The sequence below is a fragment of the Chionomys nivalis genome, chromosome 14 (assembly GCF_950005125.1).
Source record: "Chionomys nivalis chromosome 14, mChiNiv1.1, whole genome shotgun sequence".
In the NCBI taxonomy this organism is placed as follows: domain Eukaryota; kingdom Metazoa; phylum Chordata; class Mammalia; order Rodentia; family Cricetidae; genus Chionomys; species Chionomys nivalis.
In genome coordinates, this window is record NC_080099.1 from 7,388,474 (window position 1) to 7,405,174 (window position 16,701).

Here is a 16,701-nt window from a genome sequence, read left to right on the forward strand (position 1 = left end):
ATTAAGGCTTGGTAGAATCTCAGTGTACTGTCAACTTGCAGCCTAGTGGCTCTGATCAGAGGTTCCCATCTGCTTCCCTGCATGGACTGCATCTGTTGCCACCCTAAGAATGATGCCTGCAGGACGATTTTCTTAAAAAGCAATTTCCTCTTTGCCTGCCTTGCTCACTGCAGTCCAGAAAGCCTCTGCTTTATAAAAGACTACTGTGTTGTTTTCTCTTGGAAATCACAATGAAACCTGTTATCACAGGAACTGCATGTCATAAATAGCTCAATGTCATTCTTGTTGATATGATGGCTCCCTCACCACCTGATTTCATAGCCAGCACCTCTTTTTTTAATAGTTTCCATTTGGAACCTGTCAGTTTCTGTCATATTAAGATGACAAAGTATCTAGAAATCACAAAGTGATTGAGCCATGAAAAACACCAAGATGAGACAGAGGAAGAACTCTGTGATGCCGCACTCGCCTGGGACTGACGTAAGGGAGTCTGAATGACTGCAGGAGGCAGTGCAACTCTGAAAACATTTTTTAGAAAATTTTGAAGATCCCTCTTGCTATGTGAGTGTTTTGTGCATTCACCTAAGGAGCGTCTGTCTATACACACAGTGCAGATTCTAGGATCTTGCCAGGTAGGATGTGCTTAACCAGAAGACTGAAATATCAGAGACACTTCATTCTTCTTATCTGGTGGGCAATACTATTCAGTGGTTTGAATGTATCAATTTTGAACTGACTCAAACTACTTATTACAGCCTAGACATTTTAAATAGACAGTTATTACATTGTAGTTTGAGTCAAATGAAAAACTCAGACTATTTTTCTCTCTTCCACTGCACTGGTATAGCTATTATATAGTGCTTACCACAGTCCAGGTTTAGAAACTTCTCCCAGAGCAACCCTGTATGCACTGAATCACTCCTCACTCAGTATCTTCTCTGCTTATAGTCCGAAGAAACCCTGGCCCGACTTTCTTTCCCTGTGGATTTGCCTGGTGGGCACATATGGATGATATAAAACATCTGGGCCCTTTGTGTTGGGCTTCATTTTTAGTAGAATATTTTCAAGATTAATCCCTAGTGTAGAATATAGTGAGTACTTCATTTTTCTTCTGATAAAGACTATTCGTGTGTGTGTGTGTGTGTGTGTGTGTTTCATTCTATTTATCTACCTATGAATGAATGAATGAATGAATGAATGAATGAATGGGCATTGGGGTTGTTTCTCCCTTTTTGCTTATTGGAGATAATTCTGCTATGAATGAGTAGACATTTAGCCAGAGCAAAGTAGACGTGAAAAAGAAGTAGCGTCCATATTATAAAGGAGAGTAAAACTGTCTGCTTATGTATGGTGAAGTCTTGTATATAGAAATCATCGTGGATCTCTACAAACCTAATAGCCAAAGTATCGACAACAAAAGCACTCTGAACAATGAATTGTATTTTTATATACTAGCAATAAACTATCCCAAGGTTGAATTAGAAGGCAATTTCATTTAGAATAGCATCAAAAATTAAAACATTTCATAGTATAAATATGCCTACTCAGGAGGCTCAGGCAGGATAATTACAAATGAGACTAACTGGGCTGTATAGCAGAAGGAAAGAAATCTAAATACAGAGCTTTATAATATCTTCTCTGGGAGGAGGAAATATTATAGTTATCTTCATAATTATTATCCTAAGAGGAGGAGATAATAGTTGTAACCTGGGTTTCTGTTACCTTTTACATCATGTCTCTTAAATGTACTGTGCAACAATATATTTAATATTTTAGTGTTCTCTGTGGTTCCCCCCTCATCGTCTTTGTGCATGTGTGATATTACTCTTGAGATTTCCCCAAAGATGCTAAGATGCAAGATACAGTAGCTAGCATTGTTGAACTTGGGAAACTAAGAGTGGAAATACTATATCACGGGCTTAAAAAGGATGATTAAATAGGCACATTCAAACCCTAAATTCACTGTCTAGAAATAGTTTGAATGGATTGATTATAATGAAATGTCTTTGTGTTGGGAAAGCATCTGATACCACTGTGGACCTATTGTGTTTGAGATGCTAGATTTTTCGTTGCCAGTAACCTGGGAAAAAAAATATCCCATCAAATGAATGATACATGATGCAAATACGTAGTGTCATATATGCCTTCTCCCATGCATCTTTAGTTCCTAGGTTTTTGTTTGTTTGTTTTCAGTTTTATTATTGTTTGTTTTTTTTTGAAATGGGATCTTACTACACATCCCTGGCTGACTTGAAACCTTGTAAACCAGAGTGCCCTGGGACTCAAAGAGATCCACCTGCCTCTGCAGCTTAGGGCTGGGTTTAAAGATGTGGGCCACATCACATCTTGGTAGTTTCCAGTTTTAATTAAACTTTTTTCTTCATTCTTTTTCTCAAAAACAATTTTCATTCCAAGTTAAGAGCTGGACTTTGGGGGTGACATTGAGATAATACAGAGTCAAGCTGGGAGGAAATCATGTGATGCAGAGCTTCATAGCATGCTCAGAGCCAGAGCTTTGATCCCCAGCACGTAGGGGGCAGGATCCCTAGCTGGGAACAGTGGCACACAACTATAATGCCAGCATTCCAAAGGCTAAAGCAGAGTCAAGAGTTGGAGACTAGCCTGGTTTATGTTTCTAGACCTTTCTCTCTTGGCCTTCTTGAGCCCTGTCCCTTCAGTCTGCCTTCGAGGAGCATTGGTTCTAGGTCTGCCTCCATGCCGTCCCCTGAGGGAACTCCTCTCCATGTCTCACTGGTAGTCTCTTGGAGCACTCACCCTCTCAGAGTGCCTTCCCTTCCTTGCATTTGAGGCCTCTGGAAGTAAGGCTTTTTCCGATGCTTGTCTCTAGCTGTGGGATTTTGAGCAAAGGAATTCACACTGCCATACTTTATGCTTTAGAGCCGTCATGAATTACCCTACACACTTTTAAAGACTGAGTGTGAAGTAGCTGACAGCAAACAGGCACAGGCATGTGAACTCTGGTTGTTTACTACACTAACCCCTATGTTTGCTGATGCCTTGTAATGAATGTTTGCCAGATAGGCAATTCCCCAGTTATTTGAAGTTCGTGGAGATGTGGGAGTTGGGGGCTGTGGAAGTTAACAACCAGGTGTGTCAAACAGTGTAAAAAAAAAAAAAAAAAGTAGCTCTAGATGGCATAATGAAGAATTCTATTGTCTAACCTGAGCAGTTTATATTTAGACGGGTGAACCATATCAAATTACTGGTTACTTTTAATCAAGAGATTTCTGTTTTATAAATATAGCACAGGTGGGTAGTGTGTTAGAAAATATTAGACATGAATTTAAGAATACCTCCAAGAGGTTCACAAAGAGAGCAAAGGAGGAAGAACTGGGAGTAGGGTGATATCAGGGTGCAGTTGGTGGCACCTCTTATGTGTCTGGTACTTTATACATCCAGTATGCCACCCGGATGCCTGGGAGATCCTTGCGCCACCTTTGGTGGCATGTCACTGTGATAAGGCAGTGGTGAGAATCTTGCTTGTCAGTCAGGGCTCCTGCAGATGAACACAGTGTCTCTACAGCACATTTAACAAAGATCTGAAATAAAAGCAGGAGTTAATTATGGTTTACAGCAGTTTATGAAGGAAATACAGTGTGCACCTGCATTAAGCTCTTGGGCTCTGAGGGAGAGAAGAGGTTAGGAAGACTTATCCTGGGTAATGACAAGACTGTACATGAGCAGCAGCACAGCTGGACACAGGAGACTTGCTGCGTGTAGGAGATGCCTGACCACAACCCACTAACCTTCCCCCAGGAAAGCGTCTCGGCCTGGAGTCATGGCAGCGCAGAGCATAGCAGAGGTGCACTGTTATTACTTACAAGTCTATAGTACTTGCATGAGATTGTCTGAAGACAAAGAATTGGGGAGTCGGGCGTGATGTTCCACCCTGACTGGAGTTTTGGCAGTTGTTGGCTTCTGGGAGAGGCCATTCTTCCTCTATGATATATCAGCCACATTCCCATGGAAGTCCACATATCTAAGAATATTTGGCCAGTTTAATTTGGCCTTGATGCCTGCAGAGATAGAGTGAAGGGTGTGAGAGGGCAGGAAAGGTGACACAGAGTTGAGGGAGAACGGACGTGGGGATGGCACTGTGAAGAGTTGGAGAAGGGAGAATGGCTATGATGAAAATGTATAAAATTCTCAATAAAATTATTTTAAATTATTTATAAACAGCTTCTCATTATTAGTCTAACCTATATCAGTGTTTGTTGTAATATTATTTTAACTTTACATATAGAGTTGTTCATAATAAAATACTGACCTCCTTGGCCCATTCTAAGTTGTCATCAAGGAGAAAAGTCTATAAAAAATTGCTATTTACATCAAGTCATCTAAAACAACATTTTTGCATATAATTCGTCTAGAATATTGTCAACTTTGGGAACACATACTTTGGGAACTTTGTTTACCAGTTAATGTTTTATTTTATTACCTTTGACTTTGTAGTGCTGAAATCCTGTCTATTTTTGTTATATACCATATGCAGAGCTCCCCTTTTACCTGAGGTTGGGCTGCTGTTGTGATATTTAATGTAACATGTATTTTAAGCTAATTCCACTTTGAGACTGCTATAAACTACATCTTACATAATGATTTCATTTCCGGTTCTCTGAAGCTGGAGCCATCTACTCCAGATATATAGTGCCCACAGTGAGTGCACAAGGCTACAGCCAGTGTTGCTCTTGAGGAATTTGTAAAGTTATAATAAATGAAATGTGTCTAAGAGGGCTTGTCAAAATGTACAGATCTGCTCTTTTGTAAAGAAGATCCTGTATTGTTCTGGAAAGTTCCAAGTCAATAACCCATTTTGCTCTGAACGTAAATTCAGACTAGTCATTGACAGGTCCTGTCAATATCATGTATGCCAAAGAAAATAAAAGGCATAGAGATGTTTTGTAACCGTATGAAAAGCCACCGCATTGGCCGTCGCACCACTCACTGTCAGTTGCTAACCTTGCTGTATGTCTTTGAGTCCAGTGCGGAAGCCCCAGTGCAGACGAGACTCAAGTTCCTTGCATGGCAGCTCCCATTTCTCAACTAAAAGGGCATTTAAGCATTCCTTTGTTGTTTTACTTCTGTGAAATCAGGTGAACTAATCATGTGCATGTACTGCAGTGTGTTTGCATTACATGAGATATATGGGTTAACTATTTGCAGTCCTGGGTATAGTCATTTTAATGTGTCTGCTCTGCTTTGAGGAGAGAGTGTTAAATAATGGCTTTCTTAGAAACTCAGTGAGGAAAATTGTCTCCCGTCTCACAACCCTTTCTTCTCATTGTAAGGGACATAAATATGTGCTAAGGGTTAGACATCTGTAGCATTTACCTCTCTACCAATAATGATTACTTTCAAAGGTCAGTCTTTAAGTCTACTAAGCCATGCTAATTTGGGGCTAAGTCATGTTGTTCTCCAGCTTAGTACTGTGACTGAGTCATTGGTGACTTAGCTTCCTATTTATGCCTTATTCAGAACAGCAGAAGTTGCCGTTATGCCAGTTAACAGATCTTAATTTCAAAGGCAGAGACTCAACTTCTCATATTTCTAGAGGATCTTTCATTGTTAATGTGACATGCTTGGGAAAAACTCCTAAGGCTCCCGGTCAGAATGAGCATTCTGCTGGGACTTTGCATCTCTAACAGGTGTCCCAGGGACAGTCAGCAATGTGCCCAGCAGCCCTCCTGGCCAGAGCTCCTCACAGAGCAGCAGGGCCTTCCCACTGCCTGTCTTCACTGCTGTGCTCTCCCCACCACAGGCACTCTCACTCAGAACGAGATGGTATTCAAGCGACTCCATTTGGGCACTGTCTCTTATGGAACAGACACTATGGACGAAATCCAGAGCCACGTCCTCAATTCCTACTTGCAGGTATGTGGATGACCTTCTGAGTGCCATCTTCTCTCAGTGCACCCTCGCTGGTAAGCTATATTGAGCCTATTTTATGCTACTTTTAGTCCTTTTTATTATTACCTTGCTATCAATTGTATCTCAGACAAGAAATTATAACTAGCATTTGTATATCAGCAGAATTATGGGAAATATAATGAGCTCAAATCATTTATTATATTATTTTCTTAGTGAATTTTTCTTTTACAGGGGTTGGTTTTTCAAGACAGAGTTTCTCTGTGTAACAGCCCTAACTGTCCTGGAACTCGTTCTTTAGACCAGGCTAGCTTTGAACTCACAGAGATCTGCCTGTCTCTGCCTCCCAAGTGTTGGGATTTAAGGTGTGTGCCACCACCACCTGGCTAGTGAATTATTTCTAAAAATAAAACTCTTTAGTAAACAGTATTTTAAGGGGTAATTAATAGGATACTGGTATTACTGAGTCTCCTAATAATACCTTTGTTTTTCTTCATAATAAAACTTTCTCAGGTTTTAAAAAAATAAATTCTGATTTCATATTTTCCAGTAACTAAGGTAGATAACTCAGCATCACACACCATCATGCCTGTTACTGAACTCTAGCGGCATGTGGATTTGCTGTATCAGCAGGCATTTTCTCTCTCTGTCCTGTTATTTTGTGCAAGCAATTATCATATGACATTTTTAAAAAGATAATACTACTTGCCAAGAGCTGAGTACAAGGATGGGAGTTGTCTGTCATCTGCAGAGGCTTGCAGACAGGTATGCCATATGGGGTCCTCCCTTACCCGGCCCTTCCAGTTGTCCATGCTCCTGACTCTAGTCATATCAGGACATTCTGTGTAGAGAATGTTCAGTTCAAATAGAGGACTTAACCCAGGCTTCAAGGAGTGTTTGTGACACAATGATTTTTACTCTTTCTTTTTATTTAACATAATTTCTTTATTAAATTTTTGGGAATTTCACATCATGTAACCCAATTCTGCCCACCTTCCAGTCCTTTGTATCCTCCTCCACCCCTATAGCACGTCCTGAAAGAAAATTTTTAAAAATAAAAACAAACAAAAATGAAAACAAACAAATCTGTCCTAATTCAGAAACTCTGACTTGGCAGTTCCAGGAAACCTGTCTAAAATATCAGGCAGGATATTTAGATAATTGATGCTAGGATTCGCTTCTTGGGCCACTGCTCTACCTGCTGCGTGCTTTCCTTTGAACATAATGATGCCTGTGTTTCACACTCAGCTCAGACGGGGGTGTGGCTCACTGGGTAATGTGTTAGTTCTTGGAGCACCACACACCTGTGACGTCAGCTAAAAGTCCAGCCGGGTGTTTTACAGTAATGTGCTTCAAACATGATTTCAAAGATTAAATTGGACTTTTTCTCCTTACAATTCAGTTGTCAACGATGCATTCAAATTTAGAAAACCTTGTTCTGTAATTACCACCAGCCCAACATATACGTTCTTGAGATGTTGCTAAATAGCAAAAAAAACTTATTTGTACAATATCCGTTTATTTTATATGATATATCTGCACAGATGCCAATGAGCATCTCACATGTGCAGATGTGATTTGTGTAGATATAATTTATATATGCTCTATGCTTGAAAGCATTTTTAAATCAATATTTTATTTTTATAATTTTAATGAAAAGTTTAGTCTTGAAAATTTTCTAAAATACAATTTTTGAAATCAGTTCTTTAATTATATCATTTCCTTTTTTCTTCCCTCCCAGCCCTTTTGCATACCCTTCCTTGCTCTCAAATTCATAGCCTCTTCCTTAATTGTTGTTACATAAATATTTGTATATGTATCTGTTTGTTTTGTGTGTGTGTGTCTTCTTAAATACACAAATACAGTCTGCTCAACCTCTATGATGCTATTTGTGTCTACATGTTCTCAGAGGTTAACCATCTTTCAGTAGATAACTTCTTGGTATGTTCATCCCTTAGGGAAGGCCATTTCTCCTGCTCTCAGCATTCCTTAGTTGCCTGTAGTTCTTTGTGTAGGGCTGAGGCCTCTTGATCTTTCACTCATCCACCCTGTCATGTCTGTTATTGTTGTCCTTCAGCTGATGTGTCGGTAGTCATGTCTGGTGTAGCTTCTGGCATTCCTATTGCATAGTGTCTTGCAGCAGATTCCATGATGTCACTAGCCCTGGTAGTTAGCTAAGTTTTCAGTACCAGGCATGATTTCCCTCTTTTGAGAAGGTCTTAAGTCCAAATAGAGAGTTGTTGGTTACATGAAGGTATACATGCCCCTAATTGTACCCTGAGAGTTATCTTGCTATGCTGGTCATTGTTGTGGTTCATTGACATCAAAGTTGGATAAGATTATTGGTTGCTTCCTCCATTGGTGCCTTCCCATACCATGAAAGCGAGCCCTCCAAGAGAGGACTTTCAAATATTCCAGCCCAGGGGCTTCTAGGCCCTGTGTCTGAAATGCATAGCATCTTTAGCAATAGGGACTTTACCTTCTAGAGCAGGGGCTACCAATTGAGATAGTAATGGTGATGTTTGGAAGCCTCTTGGGTGACCCTGGCTAACAACTCAAAAGAACCATCTCATGCTAGGTCTTGGGTTTTCTGTTAGATGGCCTTTGGCTCTTGGAAGGGAACGTTGTCAGCCAGGATAAAACTTTCTTTTGTACAGTATGTATTGTATACCCTAACTTATATGTACTGTAGGTGTTTTCAAGTGAGTTTACTATAGTATGATTCCTCATGACTGGTTTGGGTATCCGAGTAAAGCTGGCTGTGTAGGAGTTGGGTAGTGCGCCTTCCACTTCTTCCTTTTAGTAGTGTAAAAAGGGCTGGCTGCTAGGAGTCTGCACTGAGTCCGTCTGGTCTTGGCCTGATTTTAGTTGGAAGGCTGTTTATAACTCTTTCAGGCTCTTCGCTTGTTAAGATTCTGCTTAGGTTGTTGGTCTCTTCTTGGTTTAATTTTGGTGGTTTCACTGAGACTAGAAATTATCTATTTCTTTTAGATTTTCCAACTTAATGAAGCACAGGTTTTTAGAGTATTCCCTTATAATTTTCTGAATTTCACTGATGCCCATTGTAGCATTTCTGTGTTTGTTTCTGATTCTGTTAATTCAGGTCCCTGTTTCTCCCCTTGGTTAGTTAGGCCAGAACTCTGTCTGTCGTGCCTATCATCTCAAGGAGACAGCTCTTAGATTTGTTGAGTCTTTGTATTTTGTTGTTGTTGTTGTTCCTCTTTCATTAATTTCTGCACTGAGTTTTGTTATTTCTTGCCTTCTGCTGTGTCTGGATTTGGTTTCTTTCTGTTTTTTCAAGTTTTTGAGTTGCATCGTTATTTATTTGTACTCTTTCTGATTTTTTTTTTTATGTAGGTACTTAGAGCTATAAATTTCCCTCACAGGACTGCTTTCAGTGTGCCCAAAGAGGGTTATTGCTTGTGTTTTTGTTTCTGTATAGTTCCAGTACAGTTTTTGAAATTTATTTCTTGATTTTTTCCTTTGCTCCATTAATCATTCATAATCATACAAACTCAATAAGTTTGAGTTTGTATATTTAGTAGAGCTGTCATAAATGAGTCTGTATATTTAGTAGAAATGTAATAAGTGGGTTTGTGTATTTAGTAGAGATGTAATAAGTGAGTTCGTGTATTTAGTAGAGATGTAATAAGTGAGTTTGTGTATTTAGTAGAGATGTTATAAGTCAGTGAGTTTGGGTATTTGGTAGAGATGTAATAAGTGAGTGAATTTGGGTATTTAGTAAAGATGTTTTCTGTCAGTTGTAAGTTTTTACACCATGGTCAAAGAGGAGATGTGGTATTATTTCCACCTTTTTGAATTTGTAAAGATTTGTTTTATGTCCCAAGATGTGGTTGATTTTAGAGAAGCCTCTGTGTGCTGCTGACAGACTGTATACCTGTTGGTGTTTGGGTGGACTGTTCTGTAGGTATATACATTTGATGTATTATGTCATATACATACTAGGTATGCAGAGGATTTTGTATTCCAGAATATTTTAATATCTTGTGAAATATTTTAGTCTATTGTTTTAAATTTTTAAAAATACATTTTTTTTTCCTTTTTTTATTTATTTTTCCATTCAAAAAATTTACACTTCCTCCCCTCCTCCCATTCCCCTCCCATTCACCCACTCACCCTCCTCCCTCCCCCTCCCTCCTTAAGAGAGGGCAGGGAACCTTCCCCTGTGGGAAGTCCAACCGCCCCACCTCCAGTCCTAGGAAGCTTTGCATACAAATAGACAAATAGACTAGGGTCCCAAAAAGCCAGTACACAGTCGAAACAAGTCCCAGTGCCTTTATCAATGGCTTCTCAGTCAGCCCCCATTTACAGCCACATTCAGAGAGTCCAGTTTGATCACACATTTTAAATATAATTATATTACTTTCTCTCTTCAAAGCCCCCCCACGTACTCTTACTTTTTCTTTGATTATTTTATGCATACATGTGGGATACGTGTTTGTGCATAAATATGTGCACAAATATATAAATATAATCTACTGGGTCCATTTTGTCGTTTATGTGTATATAGTTTCAAGGCTAACCTTTGTATTGGATAGACACAGTCATTAATGGCAAGTTGTTCTTGTCTAGGTCTGGGACCCTGGTGATATGATTTTTTTTCCCCTTCTTTATCGTGTCTATTGATATTATCATTGTTTAGGTCTTGCTTGTGCAGCCATTTCTAAAAAAGACAGTATCACTTCAGTCATCCTGGTTTTCTGCCTCATACAGTCTTTTTGCTCCCTTTGTATGATGTTCCTTGAGCCATAGATGTAGAAACTATGCTGCAGACGTGTCCATTGGTCTGGACTCCATGGTGTCCAGCTGTAGCAGTCTCTCCTTGTTCTAGACAGAAGCTTCTTTGTGGAGTAGCTACACTGAATTGTGAGGATATGGCTAAGGTTTTGAATGTAGTGAAGGAATTATATTGGTCTAACAAACTGGTTTTAGTAGATTTTCTTCTAAGAGAATCCATGACTTCACCAGCCCCATGTAGTTGACTAGGTTTCTAGTACCAGGCATGATTTCCCTCCTGTTAAGTGGGCCTTAAGTCCAGTTAGACAATAGCTATCACCAACATGTGAATGCCATATCTGTCACACCTTTACAGATACCTTGCCATACTGTCACTATTGTAGATCATAGGTGTCACAGCTGGGTAGAACTGTTCATTGTTTCTGTCCCTTGGCAGCTCAGAAAGTACTTTCTGCTACTGTTTAAGCCAGACTCTAGGAATCAGAAGCATTCAAATTAAATACAGCTCAAAAAATACAAGTTTTTTGTCCTAAGTATGCAGTGTCATCAGCAATAGAGACCCACTTTCAACCTCTGAGCGGCATCAAGGGCAACAGCAATAGCCTGTGTTTTTAAGGAGCCATTTGGACTGCCCTGTATCAGTGTATCTGTGTGTGTGTGTTTGACAAAATCTCATACTGCTGAACCTAACAAAACCAGGAGGAGAGAAGAGCTCACGCTTCCTTTTATTTAAGAATCTTTGTCCATAGTGAAGTGGCACCATGTAACCACTGCTTGTTAAAAGTTCATTTATTTGGGTGTTGTGGTACACACCTGTAATCCCAGCACTCAGGAGGCTGAAGCAAGAGTGTTGGAAGTTCCAGTCCAGCCTAGGGTACATAGGGAGACCCTAAAAATAATAAAGTTAACTTATGTTATCCATTAATGTGAATATTATATGTGATTATTATTATAATTATTTTACCAGGGACATATTAAAAGCGGAAGACTGAAGAATATGTTATATAAATATATCATATATTTGATGTTTACTTATTACATCTAAGAGCATTTGATGATCTTTCACTAAAGGCATGGGCTTTGCCAGTAAGACTCTGTATGTGGAACTCGTTAGTCCCTGTTTATGTTCTGTTGTCTATAGCCCACTCTAATGTAGCACAGGTCTTTTTTTTTTTTTTCCATCTTGCTTAAGTTTTTATTACTTTGATATTTTTTTTCTGAGCTTTTCAATTCCTTTAAGGCTATCTTAGTTTGCTCGAAAAAAAATCACAGTTTGAAGCCACTGTAAAAAAGTATAAAAGTTGTTACCTTTGAAATTCTCTGTTTTTTTTTTACTGAAAAAAAATATTTTCCGCTTCCTCCCCGACTCCCATTTCCCTCCCCCTTCTCCCCCCCTCCCCCTCCCCCCACTCCTCTTCTCCTCCCTCTCCAGTCCCAAGAACAGTCAGGGTTCCCAGCCCTGGGGAAAGTCCAAGGTCCTACCCCCTTCATCCAGGCCTAGGAAGTACTACTCTGCGGTAAAACACAATGACTTCTCAAATTTTGCATGCAAATGGTGGAAATAGAAAATACTATCCTGAGTGAGGTAACCCAGACCCAAAAAGAAGATCATGGGATGTACTCACTCATAATAGGTTTCTAGCCATGGATAGGGGCCACTGAGTCTATAATTTATGATCCTAAAGAAGCTAAACAAGAGGGTAAACCCAAGGAAAAACATATAGTTATCCTCCTGGCTATGGGAAATAGACAAGATTGCTGGGCAAAAAATTGGAATCTTGGGGTGGGATGGGGGTGAGGGGAGATGGGGAGAGAAAAGTGTGAAGGAGAGGATGAGGGGAACTTGGGGAAACGGGATGATTGGGGATAAGGGAAGGTTGGATAGGGGAGCAGGGAAACTCATATCTTAGTTAAGGGAGCCACCTAAGGGTTGGCAAGAGACTTGAACTTGGAGTGGCTACCAGGTGCCCAGGGCAATGTCCCCAGTTAGTTCCTTGGGCACCTGAGGATAGGGAACCTGAAATGAACCTATCCTATAGCCATACTGATGAATATCTTGCATATCACCATAAAACCTTCATCTAGCAATGGATGGAGATAGAGACAGAGACCCACACTGGAGCACCGGACTGAGCTCCCAAGGTCCTAATGAGGAGCAGAAGGAGGGAGAACATGAACAAGGAAGTCAGGACCACGAGGGGTGCACCCACCCACTGAGACAGTGGGGCCCATCTATTGGGAGCTCACCAAGGCCAGCTGGACTGTGACTGGAAAAGCATGGGATAAAACCGGACTCTCTGAACATGGCAGACAATGAGAGCTGACGAGAGGCCAAGGACAATGGCACGGGGTTTTGATCCTACTTCATGTTCTGGCTTTGTGGGAGCCTAAACAGTTTGGATATTCACCTTCCTAGGCACAGGTCTTTCTTAACCTGATTATCTTTGCCCACTGGAAGCACTTGGTGGTTAAGAACCTATTTTTTAATGGAATTTATGTGAATTAAACTGCACAAGCATCAGTGAGATTACATAGTTCAGAAGAAGGGCTGAACTCCTCTGCAGCTGGAGCAGCTCAGTGTAAGGCGGGGCAACTGTAAGGCAGCTGTGGGCAGCACAGCTGAGCACTGAGCAGACACCTGTGCAGGAGATACAGCTGCATACTTTTTCATGCAGGCTGTGCTTGGTAATGAGAGGCTCATACTCAATGCCTCTCAGTCACTCTGATCCCTAGTCCCTTCTGAGTACTGTTCTGAGACTCTGAGTTGACAGAAGAGTGTATGTTTGTCCTGTGGCTTGGGAAGTGTCCTCTAACAACCACCCTGGTAGGAGATGAGTAACAAAAATCCATCACTGGGTGGTAACAGCTGAGACTCCTATCCAGACCTAATGGGAGTTAGGCAGATACACAGTGCTCAAATGGACAGTTGCTTCACATGAACAACGGACAATCTGACACACCCCATTACTATGTCTAATCCTCGTTAGCTACAAACTAGACCACCAAAGTTCAGAGACCAGTGAACAGTGGGTTTACTTATGACATTCGAGGAAGTCTTAAGAGTTCTGGCTGCTTTGGTTTGACACTGTTTTATGTGCATGTGTGAGCTTACCATTCTGCCTTGATCTTTATCTTGCTGTTTTAAGGAGGAAAGTGTCAGTTGATGGATCTTAGGAGTGGGAAAGTGCCAGGTTTTAAGTATCATAGCAAATACTCTGGTGTGTTTGACAATCTTGAAAGAGCCAAGCATTTTGCATTGCTGAGACAAAAGTTATTCCTTTCCTGGGTACATTGTAAGAGAAAGAATCAGATTGCTGTTCTTATCTCAAGCAGCTTGCTTCACATCAGAAAATATGCCAGTAATTTCTGGTCCACATGTAGACCACTTCATTCTGTCTGCCCTCATTACATGGCACCCTGTTTTAAAGGTACACTCCCAAGCAAGTGGGCACAACCCAAGTTCCGCTCCACTGAGAAGAAGCCAGTCTTCAACTCCTAAAGTTAAGAAAAGTGTCAGCAGCCGGATCCATGAAGCAGTGAAAGCCATCGCCCTTTGTCACAACGTCACTCCTGTGTACGAGACTCGGGCTGGAGGCACTGGAGAGACTGAGTTTGCTGAAGCAGACCAAGACTTCAGTGATGAGAACCGCACCTACCAGGCATCCAGTCCTGACGAGGTCAGTTGCTTCCTAGAACATCTTGTTTGTGGGGGGGGGATGTTCTTCACAGGGCAAATCTGTGTGATCTGGACACTGCAGGCTTGATGGTTGCTTCTCTGGAGCAAGGACACAGGACTGTCCTTAGCTGAAGGACATGCATACCTCTGGACATAATTTAGACCTTTCAAAGCTCACCTTTCTTCTGCTCCTCATTTGGACCATGGAAGCTCAGTCCAGTGCTCCAATGTGGGTCTCTGTCTCTATCTCCTTCCATCGCCAGTTGAAGGTTCTATGATGATATGCAAGATATTCATCAGTATGACTATAGGATAGGGCCATTTCAGGCTCCCTCTCCTCAACTGCCCAAGGAACTAGCTGGGGACATTGCCTTGGACACCTGGGAACCCCTCTAGGGTCAAGTCTCTTGCCAACTCTAAAATTGGCTCCCTTAATTAAGATATATACTTTTCTGCTCCCATATCTACTCTTCCTTTATCCCAACCATCCCATTCCCCCAAGTTCTTCCCATCCTCCCCTTCTCACTTTTCTCTCCCCATCTCCCCTTTCCCCCATCCCACCCCACCCCCAGGTCCCAGTTTTTGCCCGGCAATCTTGACTACTTCCAATATCCAGGAGAATAACTAGGAGCAGAAGGAGGGAGAACATGAGCAAGGAAGTCAGGACCGCGAGGGGTGCACCCACACACTAAGACAATGGGGCTGATCTATTGGGAACTCACCAAAGCCAGCTGGACTGGGTCTAAAAAAGCATGGGATAAAACCGGACTCTCTGAATATGGCGGACAATGAGGGCTGCTGAGAAGCCAAGAACAAGGGCACTGGGTTTTGATCCTACTGCATGTACTGGCTTTGTGGGAGCCTAGGCTGTTTGGGTTCTCACCTTCCTAGACCTGGATGGGAAGGGGGAGAGGACCTTGGACTCCCCACAGGGCAGGGAACCCTGACTGCTCTTCGGACTGGAGAGGGAGAGAGAGGGGAGCGGGGGAGGGGGAGGGAAATGGGAGGCGGAGACGGGGAGGAGTCAGAAATTTTTAATAATAATTTAAAAAGCTCACCTTTGACCCTAACATGTCAATACCTAAGAGTTGGTCCTTTGCATCCTTGATAGCCACAAACTAGACCTCTAACATTTAGACTGTTTCAGGATTTGCTGGATTTGCTTATGATCTGAAGGGAAGATTCTTAAAGATTCTGGCCCTTTAGGTTTTATACCACTACATTTAATGGTTTTTACTTGAAATAACATGAGAAAACTCAGCTGGCTTTATATAGTTCCCAAAATAAACTCATTACTGTTATTGTACTTCATAGTCCAGTTTTTCCTCACGTTGCAATGAGTCGCTGGGTTTGTATATTAAATTTCCAGTCATTCTGTACAATTCTTTAAAAAGATTTGTAGTATAAATAATTGAGAGACATACAGAAATGATTTTTAAAAAACTTTAAGTGTGTTAACTTAGTCGTTTCTAACCTTACTCCATTGAGATTTGGTAAACCCTATTAAAATTTCTACTTCTTCTGCAGTCATTCTGAGTGTGTATGTAGTCTGTCCTCTTGGAGTACTTTAATCAATTATATAAAATAATCAAAGCAACTGTATAGACAGTGCTAACAAATTAGGTCTTTCAAATGTCTTACAAAATTGAATCTTATTAAATATAAAATCAGTATGTTTAGGAAAGCTGCTAAATTCTGGTTCTGGAAATAATAGAAAAGTAGGCATAGAACCCCAGTGTTACTGATGAGCAGAAAACAGACCATGAGGAGTAGGGAGTGGGTCAAGAAACATTAAGAACAAGCATAGAGAGAGGGTAAGAAAGTGTGGTTCTCTTGCTGTACACTTTGCCCAGAGTCCAGAGCCCGCCCTGGCAGGTTACTAAGTGTGAGCACATGAAGTAGCCCAAGAAGTGGGCTGGGGCTGTCAGAGCTTGCACTGTGTAGTCAGGTGCACTGTACCTGCAGCCAGTAGATAGATGCCTTGTACATGAGGAAGGGAGCTTTGTAAGTCATTGCTAGAACCACGGTGTAGCCTTCTTCAGGATGCAGAAAGTGGTGGAGAGATGCATGCCGAGCGGGAAGAACTGTTGTCTGCAGATGAGACCCCACCAGGTTTGAGGGAACCTTTTCTTCCCAGCTGCTCTAGACTTCCCAGCAGAAGTCTCTTGGTATATTGTGTATCTTTGACAAAGCAGAATATCTATACTTCTAGAAATACCTAGTACTATGTTTCTTCCTCTTCCGAGAAGTTACCTGTGGTGGTATTCTAACAGTTCAGGTGCAGCGATGAACAGTTGTGCTTTATTTGGATACTAGAACCACTTTAAAAATATTAAAATTAGGAATACACCATTGAAAACATTTCATTGATTTAAAGACTT

At 41.1% G+C, this 16,701-nt stretch overlaps 1 protein-coding gene across 3 annotated transcripts in view; it reads left to right on the forward strand.

Moving 5' to 3' along the window:
- Positions 1-16,701, forward strand: part of Atp9b (ATPase phospholipid transporting 9B (putative)) — a 196,040-nt gene that overhangs the window by 144,610 nt on the left and 34,729 nt on the right. For all 3 annotated transcript variants that reach the window (XM_057788553.1, XM_057788554.1, XM_057788555.1), the window contains 2 exons: positions 5,780-5,892; positions 14,073-14,321. In XM_057788553.1, the coding sequence (XP_057644536.1) occupies positions 5,780-5,892; positions 14,073-14,321 (362 nt within the window). The remainder of the gene's footprint in view (positions 1-5,779; positions 5,893-14,072; positions 14,322-16,701) is intronic.